This window comes from Trichosurus vulpecula, assembly GCF_011100635.1.
Source record: "Trichosurus vulpecula isolate mTriVul1 chromosome X unlocalized genomic scaffold, mTriVul1.pri SUPER_X_unloc_5, whole genome shotgun sequence".
Taxonomy (NCBI): domain Eukaryota; kingdom Metazoa; phylum Chordata; class Mammalia; order Diprotodontia; family Phalangeridae; genus Trichosurus; species Trichosurus vulpecula.
Window position 1 is genome coordinate 1171092 of NW_023494381.1, and position 17666 is coordinate 1188757.

The 17666-nt window shown below is 35.6% G+C and overlaps 1 protein-coding gene across 1 annotated transcript in view; it reads left to right on the plus strand.

The window, feature by feature from the left end:
- Nucleotides 1–17666, plus strand: part of LOC118833237 (condensin complex subunit 3-like) — an 89757-nt gene that overhangs the window by 36359 nt on the left and 35732 nt on the right. Inside the window, 5 exon segments of the mRNA XM_036740602.1 lie at nt 8256–8366; nt 8988–9107; nt 11538–11777; nt 14474–14649; nt 17255–17435. Of these exon segments, the coding sequence (XP_036596497.1) occupies nt 8256–8366; nt 8988–9107; nt 11538–11777; nt 14474–14649; nt 17255–17435 (828 nt within the window).

Below are 17666 nucleotides of genomic sequence, written 5' to 3' on the forward strand. Positions count from 1 at the left end.
GCACAATTTTATAGCCATTTGGGTATAGTTACACATTATTCTCTGGAATGAGTGGACTAATTCACAGATCTTACCAACAGTACTTTAGTGTCCTAATTTTTCTACATCTCTTCTCGCATTTGTAATTTTCCTTTTCTGTCATGTTAGCCAATCTGATGGGTGTGAGATGGTATCCCAGGGTTATTTTAATTTGCATTTCCTAATTTGTAGTGATTTAGAACATTTTGTCATGTGACTATTGATAGCTTTGATTTTTTTCTGACAACTTCATGTTCAGATCCTTTAATCATTTATCAGCTGGGAAATGACTCTATAAATTTGACTGAGCTCCTTAATATTTAAGAAATGAAAATGAGGCCTTTGTCAGAGAAACTTACTGTAAACATTTTCCCCAGTTTCTTGTTTTCCTTCTAATTTTGTTGTATTAGTTTTGTTTGTGGAAACCCCTTTAATTTAATATAATCAAAATTATCTATTTTACTTTCCATAATTCTCTCTGTCTCTTGTTTGGTCATAAGCTTTTCTTTTATCTGTAAATCTAACTGGTATGTTTTTCCATGCTTTTCTAATTTACTTATATCATCTTTCATGTATAAATCATTTATCCATTTTGATGCTATCTTGGTTTACAGTATGAGATATTGATCTGTGCCTAGTTTCTGCCTAACAGCTTTCTTGTTTTTCCTGGCAATTTTTTGTCAGATACTGAGCTCTTCCCCCATCTTTAGGTTTATCAAGTACTAAATTACTGTAGTCATTTACTACTATGTATTATGTACCTCCTCTATTCCACTGATCCACAACTCTATTTCTTAGGCAGTACCAGATTGTTTTGATGATTACTGCTTTGTAATATAGTTTGAAATCTGGAACTGCTGGACTGTCTTCCTTCATGATTTTTTTCATCGATTCTCTTGATATTCTTGATTTTTTTTCTTCCAGATGAATTTTATTACTATTTTTTTAGCTCTATAAAATAATTCTTTGGTAGTTTGATATGGCACTGAATGAGTAAGTTAACTTAGGTAGAATTGTCATTTTTATTATGTTGGCACTGCCTCCCCATGATCAATTAATATTTCTCCAGTGGTTTAGATCTGTCTTTATTTGTGGAAAAGTATTTTGTAATTGTGTAAATATAGTCTCTGGGTTTGTCTTGGCAGATAGACTCCCAAGTATTTTATATTTTCTGTTGTTATTTTAAATGGAATTTGTTTCTTTTTTTCCTGCTGGATTTTCTTGGTAGCATATTGAAATGCTAATGATTTATGTTGGTCTATTTTATATCCTGAAGCTTTGCTGAAGTTGCTAATTGTTTCAGCTGGGGTTTTTTGCAGATTCTCTAAGATTCTCCAAGTATACCATTATATCACCTGCAAAGAGTGATAGTTTTGTTTCCCCATTGGCTATTTTTATTCCTTCAATTTCTTTTTCTTGTCTTATTGCTATAGCTAGCATTTCTAGCATAATATCGGATAATAGTGGTGATAATGGCCATCATTGCTTCACCCCGGATCTTACTGGGAATGTTTCAAGCTTATCCCCATTACAGATAATGCTTGCTTTTTGTTTTAGATTGATATTATTTTTCATTGTAGGAAAGGCTCCACTGATTCCTATGCTTTCTAGTGTTTTTAATAGGATTGGGAGTTGTATTTTGTTAGAGGACTTTTATGCATCTATTGATATAAATGTGATTTTTGTTGTCATTAATAGTCATTTATACTGATAGTTTTCCTAATATTGAACCAGTCCTGCATTCCTGTTATAAGTCCCATCTATTCATAATGTATGATCTTTGTGATGTATTGCTACAATCTCCTTGCTAGTGTTTTATTTAAAATTTTTGCATTGATATTCAATAAAGAAATTGGTCTACAGTTTTCTTCCTCTGTTTTTGCTTTCCTTGGTTTAGGTATCATATTTGTGTCGTAAAAGGAATTTGATAGAACTCCTTTACTTGTTTTTTTCAAATAGTTTATATAGTACTGGGATTAATCATTGCTTAAATGTTTGGTAAAATTCACTTGCAAATCCATTTGGTCCTAGGGATTTTTTCTTTTTCTAAGATAAGGTTATTTAAGTATCTGTTTTGTGTTAATCTGGAACGTTTATATTTTTGTAAATTTTCACTCATTTCACGTAGATTGTCTTTTTTACTGATATGTGATTGATCAAAATAACTCCTAATAATTGCTTTAATTTCATCTTCATTGGGGGGCATTCACCATTTTCATTTTTTTTTTTTTGGGGGGCAGAGGAAGGCATTTTATTACGCTCCCCGGGAGAGCGGGTGTAGTGCTCGCAGGAACACTCACACACTGATACAGCTGCAGGAGCAGGGGTAACCATTCCCTCCACTCCTGCTAGAGTCATGGTTAGTTTACAATCTTTATTTTTTACATAGTTTTCCTAGGTTATACAGTTTATATAAATAGGATAATAAGGATACAGAAGCAAAAGTGAAGTTAACTAGATTTTCCTTGTCCTAGTTTAGGATTAAACTATATTCTTTTACTTCCCCTACTTTCCCTCTTTAACATATGCAAATGATGCAAATCAGTAGGCCTGGATTCTTGACCAAGACCAGACCCTAGATAAGCTTGAACAGGTTCAAGTGGGTTTGGCCTCTCTAATTCCCTAGACTGCCTTCTCAAAAAGCATGCACATGCATACAAGCCTCTGACCTCTCACCTGACCGACCTTGAGGCCTCGTCTCTGCTAAAGCTGGGGTGGGGGAGGGCAGGGAAGCACACCTTAGTTCTGTGGAAACAAAACTCCTCCTCCCATTTCTTACAATTTCCCCCTCTTCTTTTATTCAAATTTTTGTTTCCATGTTTTTAATATTCCCTTACTCTCTTTCTCATCTGAATTTTTCTCCTTAATCATCACCCCCTTAAATATGGGAAGGATTGATCGACGCATTGAAAAATCAAAGGGGGCAGTCCCCTTTGTAAATACAGATACAGAGACCCAAAAGAAAACGATAATGCAATTGTCCCTTTAAGATTCAAAAGTCTCTTCCCATAAGCTGTCTGGCAGGGAACATCAGTGAAGTCTTCTGGTCCTTGGTATTTGTTCCAGCCATCTCCAGCATCTTCTTCTTGCCTTCTTGTAGCAACCAGCTTTCTTTCCATTCTCCTACAAAAGTTACCTTGGCACAATTTTCTAATCCTTATACCCTGATCATTTTTACAAATTCAAAATTGGAACTTTGGCCAATTGCCATGTTTAAGAAATTTTACATCAGAACCCAGTTCCTCATACTTTACATTAACTCCCTACATACTTTACTTAACATACTTTACATTAACATTTCCTCACCAGGAGGATAATATTTCACTAAGGAATTAACAGCAGACTCCAGCACCTACCTAAATACATTAGATAACCAATTCTTAACACAGTACAGATATAAAACTTTTAGTCATGCCATGTTTCTTTGATGGCATGTATGAAATAAACCACAAGCCATTCTTCTTTTAACATTACTAATTGTAACAAAGCTTTAGACAAGCATGATATTAACCAAATAACAAAATATTCTCACAAGCCCTTGACCTAATTGTCTCCATACCATTTCCAAGAAAAAAAAACCTAACTTAACACTAGTCCCAGTCCTAGAGTAATCTAAGATGTTCCATAATCAATTATTTTAATAGATTCACAAAACCTTCTGATTATAGAAACTTGCCACCAAGAGAGTAGGGACTTAGAGTAAGGGGACCATATTTTCCCCAGCTTCCTGTCAACTCCAGGCAGAGGCTGTGTCAAACTGCAAGCTGCATTGAGCCAGGCCTAGTCTGCCAGGTTTCAGTTGAGGCATCAGGTCAAGACGGTCCCACCTCAGCGCATGCTGAACAGTTGCCCCCTCAACTTTGCCAAGAAATCATACCTGCGACTCATGCCTGCCCTCCCACAGGGCTGCTGCCATCTTGGGTCAGCCTTCCTTGATACTCACACCTGGAGTTAGACTCAGAAAAACATTCAGTTAACAGTCCCATTAAAGGCAAGTTCCAATGATCAGTGACTATAAAGTCACATTGCTTCAGGAACATCCTTAAAGCTAGCTCTAAATAGCTTGCATGCATTTCCTCCCTTTTTTCATAAAATCTTCCCATTAAGATCATAAGTTACTCCTCTAACACATTTGCATCAGTTTCTCCTCTATTTCTCTATTCTTCTCTAATTATACCTGATCTGAAAGAATTGAACCATATAATTTTTCTCCTTATGTTTTAGATGATGGAATGAATTCAAATCTACATTTAACTTTTTCCATCAATACATAACTATTCTACAACTTCTCTCCTAAAGAGACTTACTTTGAAATTCCTTTCCCTAAACTGAAAATGTCTCTGATTTAGTTCCAGGGATTAATTACACTATTTGTATCAATACCTAATTGCTCTTTTATCACTTTAAAACATCTAAGGACCCTATCCCACAAAGATACAATATAACTTTATATCCCAGCCTTAGTCTATGGGATAATGATTCAATAATATTATCTCATAAAACTTCTTCCCCCCCCTTTTCGGATTTTTGCTCCCACACTTCTTATTCACTCCTATTCTCAATTTGTTTTAACATTAATTCACATTCTTCATCATCTTTCCCATCATCTGTTTTTACAATCAACATTTTTACCCTCCCTCCTTCATTAAAATATACCACCCCCATACCCTGAATGGCAGTTTTGGTAACCAATTGTATAATACAGGGTATACATAGAGGTAACAAGAATAGGCCACATAATGCTAGCAGGAAGACTCCAATAATTTGTTTCCACTAGGAACCCTTGAACCAATCAAACCAAGAAGGATCGAATGGACTGGTCCATGTCTGAACTGGGACATGTGCTAGTTTCCTGATACTATTAGTAATTTCTTTTAAAGCCCGTCGATTATCATCTATTTTTATGCAATAACTAGAGAGGCTGAGTTTCCCACAAACACCTCCCTCTTCTGCTAGCAAATAATCAAGAACCAATCTATGTTGCAGTACAGCCTCTCTGGTTTGGGTGGCCTGATCAGCCAGTAGGTCCAATGCCTTGGCTGTCTGGTTGGTGATAATCTCTACCACAGATTTTGAACAATTCTTTGTGGGGGCCACCCATCTCCCCACCCATTGGCATCCCTGGTGACTGTTAGGAAAGTATCTATCCCCCACTTGAACCTCTCACTTTGGGGCATTAGATCGTCATATAGCCATATTCCCAATTTGTTCCCTTCTTGTCCTGCTAAAAAGAAAAATTTTGGTCTAACCAACCCCACATAGCACACCCCTGTCCAATTGAAAGGGAGATGGGCATAGGCCGTATGGCCACAAATCCAATAATGGAAATCCAATAATTTTCATTTTTGATACTAGTAATTTGGTTTTCTTTTTTTTTTAATCAAATTAACAAATGGTTTATGCTTTATTGTTTTTTCCATATATTATCTCTTAGGTTTATTTATTAGTTCAGTGAGTTTTTTTTTTTCATTTTGAATTTTATTAATCATTTGATTTTCAGGATTTCTATTTTGGTGTTTAATTGTGGGTTTTTAATTTGTTCTTATTATATTTTTTAGTTGTATACCCAATTAATTTATTGATCTTCTCTTTCTCTATTTTACTGATGTATGCACTAAGTACTGTAGTATGCAGTACCAAGTACTGTTTTGGCTGTATCTCACAAATTTTCGGAATGTTGTCTCATTGTTGTCATTCTCAGTTAATTAAATTATTGATTGCTTGCTCTTTGACCCAATCATTCTTTATGATTAGATTGTTTAGTTTCCAATTAACTTTTAATCTACACTTCTGTGGCCCTTTATTAAATGTAATTTTTATTGCATTTTGGTTTGAAAGGTGTGCATTTAACATTTTTGCTTTTCTGCATATAGTTGTAAGGTTTTTATGCCCTGCTATATGGTTAGTTTTTGTGAAGGGACCATGTACAGCTGAGAAACTCCTTTGTATTCCTATTCAGTTTTCTGCAGAAGTCTATCATATCTAACTTTTCTAAAATTATATTCATCTCCTTGACTTCTTTCTTATTTATTTTATCTAGGTCTAATAGAGAAGGTTGAGCTTCCCCACTAGTATAGTTTGATTCTCTATTTCTTCCTGTAATTCATTTAACTTTTCTTTTGGGAACTTTAATGTTATACTATTTGGTGCATATATATTTAGTATTGATATTATTTCCTTTTTCTATGGTTCATTTTTGCAAGACGTAGTTTCCCTGCTTTATTCCTTTTAACTAGATCTAATTTTGCTTTTGTTTTGTCAGAGATCATGATTGCTACCCCTGCCTTTTTTTAACTTTAGCTGAAGTATAATAGATTCTGCTCTAGAATCCTATTTTATCTCTGCTTATGTCTCTCTATTTCAAGTGTGTTTCTTGTAGACAGCATATTGTTGGATTCTGGTTTCTAATCCATTCTACTATCCACTTCTATTTTATGGGTAAATTTATCCTGTTCACGTTCAGTTATGATCACTAACTGTGCATTTACCTCCACTGTTTTCTTATTTTTATTCTCTTTCTTTTTTTATCCTGTTCCTCCTCTAAAGTCTCTTTTGCTTTTAACTGCTGCCGTTTATCTTTTAATATCCTACCTTTCTTTTACCCCCTTCCCCTCCTAATTCCTTGAGTAAGATACATTTCTATTACCAATTTAGTGTCTATATATGTTTTCCCTCTTTAAATAAATTTGGATATGAGTGAGATTCAAATGTTACATCCCCTGCCCCCATCCCCGCCCAACCTCCACCCCCGGGGGTACAGAGCCAAGATGGTGGAGAAAAGGCAGAGACTTTCCTGAGTTATCTACCAAACTCCTCTAAAAACAATACAATAGTGACTCAAAATTAGTTTTGGGGTAGCAGAACCCACAAAAGAACAAAGAGAAACAATTTCCAGCTCAAGATAATGTAGAAAGTCTACAGGAAAGGTCTGGTGCACAGAGGTAGGAGTGGAATGTGGGTGCAGATATATGGTGTGAGATACTGGTCTATACCTAGTTTCTGCTATGCTCTTTTCTAATTTCCCCAGCAATTTTTTTTCAAATAGCTTGAACCTTATCTCATCACAATTAGCTCAAAGAGGGAGTAACATAAACACTCAGTTGGATACAGAAATCTCTCTTCCAGTAGGGAAATAAGAAGTGTGTGGGTTGGGGGGGTGGGGTGGGGGCTGATAGAAGAGAGCACAAATTGGAGGAGGTGGTTGTTAGAAAAAATAACACTTGGGAGGAGGGACAAGATAAAAGGAGGGAAAGAGGAAGGAAAAACAAGGGAAAATAGGATAACAATTAGTTATTGTAACTATAAATGTGAGTGGGATGTGCTTACCCATAAAATGGAAGTGGATAGCATAGTGGATCAAAAACTAGAATCCTACAATATGCTGTTTACAAGAAACACATCTGAAGCACAAAGATATACACAGAGTAAAGGTAAGGGGCTGGAGCAGAATCTCTTATGCTTGTAGCAATCATGATCTAAGACAAAGCAAAAGCAAAAATAGAGGTAATTAAAAGAGATAAGGAAGGAAACTATATCTCATTAAAAGATACCATAGACAATGAAGCAATAACAGTACTAAAAATATATGCACCCAAATAGTATAACATCTAAATTTTTGAACTGGAAGTTGATTGAGTTACAGAAGGAAATTGACAGTAAAACTATACTAGTGGGGGACCTCAATTTTTTGCTCTTAGCACTAGGTAAATTTAACCAAAAAATAAACAAGAAAGAAGTTAAGGAGTCGAATAGCATTTTAGAAAAGTTAGATATGATAGACCTCTGGAGAAAATTGAATGGGAATAGAAAGAAATGAACCTTTTTTATACTGGTACATGGCACTTACACAAAAATTGACCATGTATTTGGGCATAAAAATCTCACAACCAAGTACATAAAAGCAGAAATATTAAATGGATCCTTTTCAGATCATAATACAATAAATATTACATTCAATCCAGGGCTGTGGAGAGATAGATTAAAATTCTTTCAACTACTTTTAAAATATATTAGAAAATTGATTATTAGTAGGGCAAAAATAGATTTTGAAATCTAGAGTTTTTCAGTTTCAAAAGTGTAGTTGCCATTTTGAAAATGTGCATTGGAAATTCATTGCTTATTAGCATAGAATTTAGTACTTCAGTTTGAGCTCTATGGCTAGAGCTTTATAACCTTGTATACATGATGAAACATTCCCTCCCACTTATTCTGAATATTTTTATTTTCTTTGATTTCAGAATGATCCTGAAACATTACAGAAATGTCTAATTTTATTCTATGAACTTCTGAAACAGATCTCTAGTTCCACAGGCATAAGTGCAACCATGAATGTTATTATTGACTCTTTGGTAAGTCAGCAGTGGCTCCTAAAGCTTTATTTTAGTGTTCTCCCTTCCTCTTCACCCCTTTTCAAGCAGTATATTATTTAGTATTGACAAGTATGGGAGATGTTAATATTTTTATGTTTGTAAAATGTGTCCTTTGCAAAATGTTAGCTATGAAAACCAGTGATTTGGGGGAGGGGAATGTCTTTTAAGTTAGAAATGAATGTGAAATATATTTAGTCTTGCATAGTAAGAGCTGAAGATGTTAAAACAGATCAGGGATGACAGTGCAAAAGAACTTTATCACAGATTAGAGTATATTAATTGGTTTAATCTTAAGTCCCATTCAAAGGGGGTTTGTTACCTATTTATGAAATGATCGCATCTATAAAACAGGGGTCTTAACCGTTCTTGTATTGTGGACCCTTTTGGCAATCTGGTGAAGCCTATAGACTGCTCAGTGTAATAGTGCCTAATGGAAAATATTTTATAAAGGAGCCAAATTAGGTCAGTTTGATTATTGTTTGAATGTGTTAATGAATTTATATTGAATTATAATCTTATGCATGTTTTCAAGTGATTATTATATGCTGAAGTTTCATTATATTCATCTCAGTTGTTTTAGTTTCTAATGCTTTGTTTTAGATTCTTCCTGGAATAACAAGTATTTATCCTGAAGTGAGAAATATGGCTGTTTTATGCTTAGGTTGTTGTGGTCTGCAGAACCAAGATTTCGCCAGTGAACATTTTGCACTGTTATTGCAGGTAAATTTTAATTTTTGACAGGATTTCATTCATGCTCTTTTGGGATGCAAATGTGTATCTATCATAATCATACTAAGTAGATATTCTTTAGTTTGGTTTCTGTTCATGTGAAGCTCTTGCCTTCCCCACGTGCCCCCAACCCCGCCCCCCCAATAGTTTCAGGCTTTCATTAGAATGAGGAAATCTGTGCTTTCTTTAGGTTTTAAAACCAAACCCACTGTCTTTCTCAGATTGTGGTAACCAGAATTGATTTCACAAATCTATATCCACTTTTGTCAGATGATTATTGTTTCACTTTGATGCTATTTCCATTATCTAGAACAGTTGCTGGCCAAGTAGGAATGAGGGGAATTAAAGAAGTCCAGTTATTGAAGTTGCACTGTTTTTGGAATTTAGAGCTAGATACATTATCACAATTATATGCACTAGGATATGGTTCATCTTTTACAATTCTTGCCTTCAGAAAGTTACACAGGAAGTATGTTCTTAAAGATCTACACAAATCAGATGCATGTAAAGTGAGCTATGGTGTCCTATTTTGTTTTTGGGTCATTTTATGAAGGCTTTTTTTAGATTTTATTGTCAGTAGCTCTTAACAGGTAGCTTTAATTTTTCTGCTAATAATTCTTGTGTTCCTTATAGATAGTCATCTATAGTACTTCAATAATCCATTGGATCTGTGATGTCATTGATATGGGTATTCCTGACGTTTCTCATCTTGTGCATTTCTTGACTTCATAATCCATAAATCTTCCACAGAGGTTCTACCCAACGCACTTACGTCCTGCTTCTCTAAATCTATTTATATTCTCTGGGTAGCAGTATTTTACTTGGCTGTTGTCCTCTGATCTTTTGCTTTCAGTACATGACAGACTTACCTCTTTTTTCTTCTCAAACAATTACAGAGAGCACCAGAAGAAATTTCAAATGTTTGTCCTGGAAGAGGAGACATAGGTGGACGTGGAACATTTGCCATCTTTAAATATTTGGAGGAGTGTCATATAGAAGAAGGACTATACTTTTTCTTCTTGGCTTCAGAGGGCCAAGCCCTCAAGTAGTGAGTAGAAGATATAGAGACTGATTTAGATTTGTTGTAATGAAAATTTCCCAGTAATTATAAATATGAAGAAGTTGAATGGACTGCCTTAAGAGATAGAAGGCTTCCTTCACTTGCGTTTTGCAAGCTGGGTAACCACTCGTTCAGGATGTCATAGAGAATATTATGGTGAGGTACTCGTAAATAGTAGCTGAGAAGTCCCTTTCTTCTCTGATTCTGTCCTGATTATTGGGTATCTCTGCCTCTCTGTCCTACCAACTCTTCAAACTCAGCATGTTAAAAAGGGAATTGGGCTTCTTTTCCCGTAATTTACCTCTCTTCTATCTTCTTGAAATATATCAATCATATTGCTATCCTGTTGATCATCTAATGCTCTGATTCATGATATCATGAGGTTTCATTTTTCCTCATCCCTCAGTACCCTACCGAGTCATTTGCCAGGTATTGTTGATTCTACCTCCAAAATAACTTTTGCCTCTTATTTCTCTGCTCCAGCTGTTTGTACCCTGGATCATATAATCATCAATTTTTCACTGTTATAGTTTCCCAACTACAATCTCTCTTCTCTTCAATCCATCCTTTACATAACTGCCACAGTTCTTTTATGATTAACTTTAATGCTCAGGGCTGACCATATTAATTCCCTACTTAGAAACTTTCAGTACATATTATTTAATGCAAACTCCTTAGCTTGGCATTTTTAAGACTTTCTATAATTTGGTTCCACCTTACACTTTTCAGCTTGATTTTATATTCATTGCTTTTAGATACTCTATAGTCCAGCCAAACTGAAGTTGTAGTTATTCCCTGATGATGTTCTCCTATTTATTAATTCCATTCTTTAGTACAGTCCATTTCCTTTTCCTGGAATGTCTGCTTATCTCTACTTGTCAAAGCCTTCTGTTTCTTCAAAGCCTCTTGGATGCCACCTGCTCTGTGAAGACTTCCCTAATTCTCCTCCTTTCTCTGTGCCTCCTTTCCCTCTAGTTATCTCCCTCTCCTCAAGTTTTCCTAGAACGCATTATTTTCATCTTGCCTTTGCCCCAATTGCACCCTCTGTTGTATCATAATTACTTGTATGCTTGTGTGTTCCATTACTACTAGCCCTAACCTGGCCAACCCTCCTGCCAGGTTTCTCCTCACCTTGAGTTCCCTATATGGATGAAACTGCAGATGTGGTTTAAAAAAATCTCATCACCTGGTATATTGTATGCCACAATTGCTTAGTCAGTATTTGTTTGAATTGAATTTTCAGGGTACATCCATTCTCTATTTTGAGATACCCCAATAGACTTCTTCTGTTGAAGTGCAAATTAAAATATCATCAGAGTTGTTTGACAGAAGTACATTCTTCTTCCTTTGCTTCGACTTAGGTTTTGAAAATGGATGATGTCACAATAAAAATAAGTGCTCTCAAGGCAGTTTTTGACCAGCTCTTGTTGTTTGGGACTGAGCCATTTCAATCCAAAAAAGTCAAGGACCTTGAGAGTGGAGAAGCAAAGACAACTGAAGGTAGTGATTCTGACCATGAGCTAAAAATAAAAGCTGTGGAAGAAGAGACTGCCTCCCCTAAGAACATCCTGAAGCTTCTGGCTGGTTTTTTAGACAGTGAGGTGAGGAACAATTGTCAGCCTGTTATGAAACCTCCTTAGAAAGTATTGTTATTTTTTTACATTTATACATGGACTCTGAGTATCATGTATATTTCCTGCATTGTACAGTGTCTTTTAAACCAAATATTGATATTTCCCCTTAATATTTTTATGCTCTTATTTTCAGAGGAATGAATGATACCAAAGGATTTCTTTATTTCACTTTCTCTTGCTTTTCATTAATGTAACCTGACACTTTGGGGACACAGCCCGTCTTTCTTCCATAGTCTTAGGTATTTAAATTACTTTGGAAACATTTCTGATCACCTCATTGTTCATAAATTGTTTTGGGCATGTGTGCATTGGTCTCATCTCCCCCAGAAGAATTATAAGCTTTTGAAGGACAGCAGTTATGTCAGATGGTCTTAGATCTCCCTCAAACCTAGTAAAGAGTTGAAAACATTGCAAGCACTTAAGAAGTACTTATTGATTGAATGGTTTATTCAGATTAATGACTTCAAACTAGTAAGTACAGAAGGTGAAACATTTTGTTCTTCTTTTCTTCCAAGAGGAATCTCAACAAAATTCAGATTGATTTGGTAGTATCTCTTCCAAAGGATTATATTGTATGGTCATTCATTAATTTAGCAAGCATTTATTTAAAACCTCCTATATGCAAGATATTGTATTAGATACTGGGGAATTAAAAATAAAAATGAAACAGTTCCTACCCTCGAGGAGTTTATTGACTGGGCAAAAATAACAGGAACATAGGTATATAGAGAGTAAATATGTATAGAATAAACACAAAATAATTTCCATAGCTAATATAACAGTGAACACTATAGACTGAAGAAATTAAATTATTTGGAACTAAGGAGGAAAAATGGCTTTTGAATACTTTCTACTGCAAACTCTTTGAGGGTAGGGACCCTTGTCACTTACACAGTCTTCCTGAGTACTCAGCATAGCCCTGGTGAAGTCCAGGTAGGCTAGAGCCTCAGTCAACTTTAGCTACATTTTCCAACCCTCTTTTCAGGGAAGCAATAAAGGCTGTAGAACTGATTGGTGAAGACTGTTTGATCTTGCCCAAAGGATATTATAAGAAAACAACATGGTGTAGTAGAAAGGCCTGGATTCAAGTGTCACCTCTGACACTGACCAGCCGAGACTCAGGACACATCATTGACCTCATTCTGCAAAATGCAGTGACTGAACTTGACCATCATTCATTTCCTCTAGCTCTTTCCTTCACCTCATCTTTAAAGACTTGTACCTTGGGCAGCTAGGTGGCACAGTGAGTAGAGCACCAGCCCTGGAGTCAGGAGGACCTGAATTCAAATCCAGCCTCAGACACTTGACACGCTTATTAGCTGTGTGACCTTGGGCAAGTCACTTATCCCAATTTCCCTGCCTTCCCCCCTCAAAAAAGACTTATACCTCAAGCCCCACCCTCTACATGAAGCCTTTCCTAATCCCCTGTACTTCTAACCTTTTCCTTAAACTAACTTGTATTTATCTCGTATATGTTATGCTATTCTTCTGTAAGTCCATGTCTCTCTCAAGAATGTTAGATTTTTGAGGTAGAGACTGTTTTACTTTTTTTCTTTGAATCATGTAGCACAGTGCCTGGCATGTGGTGAACACTTATTAAATGCTCTTTGATTTGGTTGGTTGACAAGGAGGACTGTTAAGACAAGGTGAAGAGTCACTCAATAGGATCACAGATTTAGAGGTTGAAGGTAACACAAGTCACCTAGTCCAACCCCTTTGTTTTATAGATGAAGAAAGGAAGCCCCAAAGAAGTTGCCCAAAGTCACATAGTAGGTAGCATAATCAATAACCACCGTCCTCTTTATCCAAATCCAGCACTCTCTGCCCTAAAACGACATGCTGCCTAGACCCCTTGTCTGTCAAACCTTGCTAGAAGGCCCGCTAGTTTAGTGGTTTTATGTCTTCTATGCTAAGACTAAAAAAAACCCAGCTTCTCCAGTGAAAAAGCAGCTTCATGATATTGAAAAGAAAAACTCTTTAGTGCACAAGTTAGAGTGCAGAGATGTACGAAATCTAAAGACTAAAGCACCAAAGACTTCCTATACTAAAAATGGTTTGAGCTCTACTAGGTGGCTTCTGACATCAGTTTCAATTCAAAAGAATCTAGGATCTAGAATTTAGTAGTATTCTAATGTGGCTGTGGCTATAGGGGATAGATAGATAGATAGATAGATAGATAGATAGATAGATAGATAGATAGTCATTCCACAATTTTTCATAATTTATACACCTATAATGTCTTTGTCAGTATAGTTTGGATAGATAGTAATGTATGAATTCATTTTCCAAATGACTTTGACCTCTTTGAGCTGCCAAAAAGCTATTGCAAAGTTTGGAAACAATTTCTTCATTTTAAAAATAGGAATACTGATGTTCTTCATAGTAGTGGTATGAAGAAAACACTTTGTAAACTCTGACTCTGGAACTCCCAGTTTATAAACAGCTGATCCAAGGTTAAATTATGAAATGAGTAAAATTTAGCATTTTTGCCCTTTCTTACACTTCATTTCCCATAGCATGTTCTTTTAAAGAACTGCATAGGTAGGTAGATATTGAGCATTATCTTTAGATAGTAACAAGGTCAGAGATGACTCCTTGTCTATTTTAGAAGCAAGAAATAATTTCAAAAATATCCTTTCTGTCATTATCCAAATTTGTTTCAGATTTCTGAGCTCCACACAGCTGCTGCTGCAAGACTCTCCAAACCGATGTTCTCTGGAGGATTAGTTAGTAGCAGGCTTCTTTCCCCTCTTGTCTTGTTGTGATACAATCCTGTGACTGAAGAGGATGTTCCACTGCGACATTGTCTAGAGGTGTTCTTCCCTATATTTGCTTATGCAAATGGGTATTTGAATCAAATGAATATATTAAAATGTAATTTAAAAGTGATTTAATTCATCATTTGAATTGTGAGCAAGATGAGGGAAAAGTAAGAGGATACTACAAGCACTTAATTATTACTAACTTTATAGAATAAGCATATTTCAGCAGAGGCTGTTTTAGTCAATTTCTGTGAAATAAGTCCTCATTTCCCTTATAAAATTAAATATATGCTCCCAATAAAAATTATCACTAAATGAAATAAGTTAGAAATTTTAAGTCAGAACTCTTAAAATAACTCAATAAGAATTTGAATTTTTTCCTAGATATTAATTTTTCCTGTTTAACATTTTGCTAAAACCCATGTAAAGAAAGCTTGGTGAGACTAGTCAAACAAAGTTATCCCAAGGCATTTAAGGACAAAAAAGATGGAAGGTAGAAAACACACTAGAAAAAAGGAAAATATTTATAAAAAGTATTATATCAAATCATATTCTCCATCATGGAACCAGCTCACTTGAACCCCAACATCATGGTCAAAGGTGTTTTTATAAGGGAGGTAGATATGGCATTAAAGAGAACAAAGATGGGAAAAGTAGCTAGATTAGACCAAGGAGAAGACATCTTTGTTGGAGCAACAATTTTGAGGGCATCAAAGGATCAGGTTGAAAAGTGTCTGAAAGAGGGGATGGTAGCAAAGATATGGGGGGAAAATTCAGGGAGAACATCAATCAAAATGTTTGAATCATCTGTACATGAATTAAGGGTATTCTCGATGAGAGTTAGCAGGGACCAAGGAGGCTTTCCCAAGCTATTTACAGCACTAGAGGACATCTTTGCCAGCTCAGTCTCCTGAAGGAAGTAGAAAATATAAGATCCCATTTTGCTTATTGTTTTTTGGAGGGTGGCGGGTAAGGCAGGGCAATTGGGGTTAAGCGACTTGCCCAAGGTCACACAGCTAGTACATGTATCAAGTGTCTGAGGCCGGATTGGAACTCAGGTTGTCCTGGCTCCAGGGCCAGTGCTCTACTCACTGCGCCACCTAGCTGCCCCATTTTGCTTATTTGTTTGTTGATTATTAATAAGCACTTATTTTGGCAGAGCAAAAAGGTGACTTATAGGCTCTTTTAAAAACAAAACACCTCCTCTCTATATACCAAAATCATTAGATTCATTATTTAAATAATAATAGTTAATATATATATAGAATTTTAAAATTGGCAGAGCAATTTACATATATGACCATGTTTTGCTCTGACAACCACTTAGGAGTTAAGTGGTATTATTCCTAAAGAGGGGCAAATTGGTCTAGTTTGGAAATGGATTAGGTCAGAAACTCCTAGGGTAATTAGCAGTGGATCCATTAGCACCTTCTGCAGTTCCTGCTTGTCTAGGAGAGGGAGACCTGGTCAAAAAAACACACCACAAAAACCATGTTTATGAGAAAAGGAATTCAAAAAATATTTCAGTGACTGTTATTTTGTATAAGTAGTTGCCATCTACATTAATGACAAAGATGATCATAACTGTTTTTCCTTTTTTTTAATTCCTTTTACTAGTCTGTTAGAAAAAAAAATTTTTGGAAATATTTGGGAACAATTGCTCATTTAATTTTTCTCCCTTCATTGAAGATAGTTAAATTCAGACCACACTTATATAACATTTATGAGTAATAAGATTTGGATTTGAAAAATGACATTGTAATTAATAAAAAGAAAAAGAAAGAAATTACTTTCAGATACTGTTGTACTGTAGGAAATGAAGAGCAGGATGCTCTCAAAGAAACCTGGAAAGACTTACATGAGTTGATGCAAAGTGAAATGGACTGTGTATAAAGTAACAGCAATATTGTAGGTTATCAGCTGTGAATGACTCAGCTATTCTCAGCAATACAACAATCCAAGACAACTCTGAAGGGCTTATGATGAAAAATGCTATCTACCCCAAAAGAAAGAATGGATGGTGTCTGAATGCAGATTGAAGCATACTTTTTTTTTACTTTATTTTTCTTGAGTTTTTTTATGTTTCTTTCACAATATGACTATTATGGAACTGTTTGGTATAACTATGCATGTATAACTATATCGAATTGTTTGCCTTCTCGGTGAGGGGCATGGGGAGGGAGGAAGGGAGAAAATTTGGAACTCAAAGTTTTAAAAATGAATGTTAAAAAGTGTTTTTATATGTAACTGGGGAAAATAAAATACTAAATAAATTTCTAAAAAAGAAAAAAATGACATTGGAGATTAATCCAAAATATTCACTGTAAAGATGAGAAAATAGTCTCAGAGAGGTTTAGAGCTTACCTGAAGTTGGTCAGGCAGTAAATTATAGAGCTGAGATCCAACTAAAGGTTCCAAGCTTTGTTCTCCTCATTGTCCTGCACTGCTCCATTTTGTGTGGCCCATAACACCCTACCAATTTCAACTAAGCTGTTCATTTTTATTGAGGGGTGGTGGGCTCAGATAAAATGACCCTACCCAAGATGTTTAGATAATGTCAGACTAATCTATACATTACTTGAGTGAACTTTATAGGTAATATTTGTTTATTTCATTTGGTTTTCTTCTGTTATTAAAAAACTTGAATTTCATAATATTTTAATAATGCCTCTTAACTTTTTATAACAAGACTAATCAGGAGTGCTTTGAAGACACTTTTTTCCCAACTCTGAAAATGCTACTTAATGCGCCTGCATCTTCTTCTTTAGCTGAAATAGATATTGCTAATGTAGCTGAACTACTTGTAGACTTGACAAGACCAAGTGGATTGAACCCTCAAGCCAGAAATTCCCAGGACTACCAGGTAAATATATTAGAGGGAGAAGGTTGGTACACTAATCAAGGCATACCTGTTCCGGCTATGATGCACTTCAGAGGCTCGGCCCTTATGGTCAAGACACAGAATTGAAAAAGGTCTGCAGGAATCGAGTTTGCCTCTGGCTCCATGTGAACTCCCTGAAGAAATTACGTTCAGATGTTTGCTAGCAGTCACTTTGGTTTGTTACATTGAGTCCTTTGAGGGGATAAGTAAAGA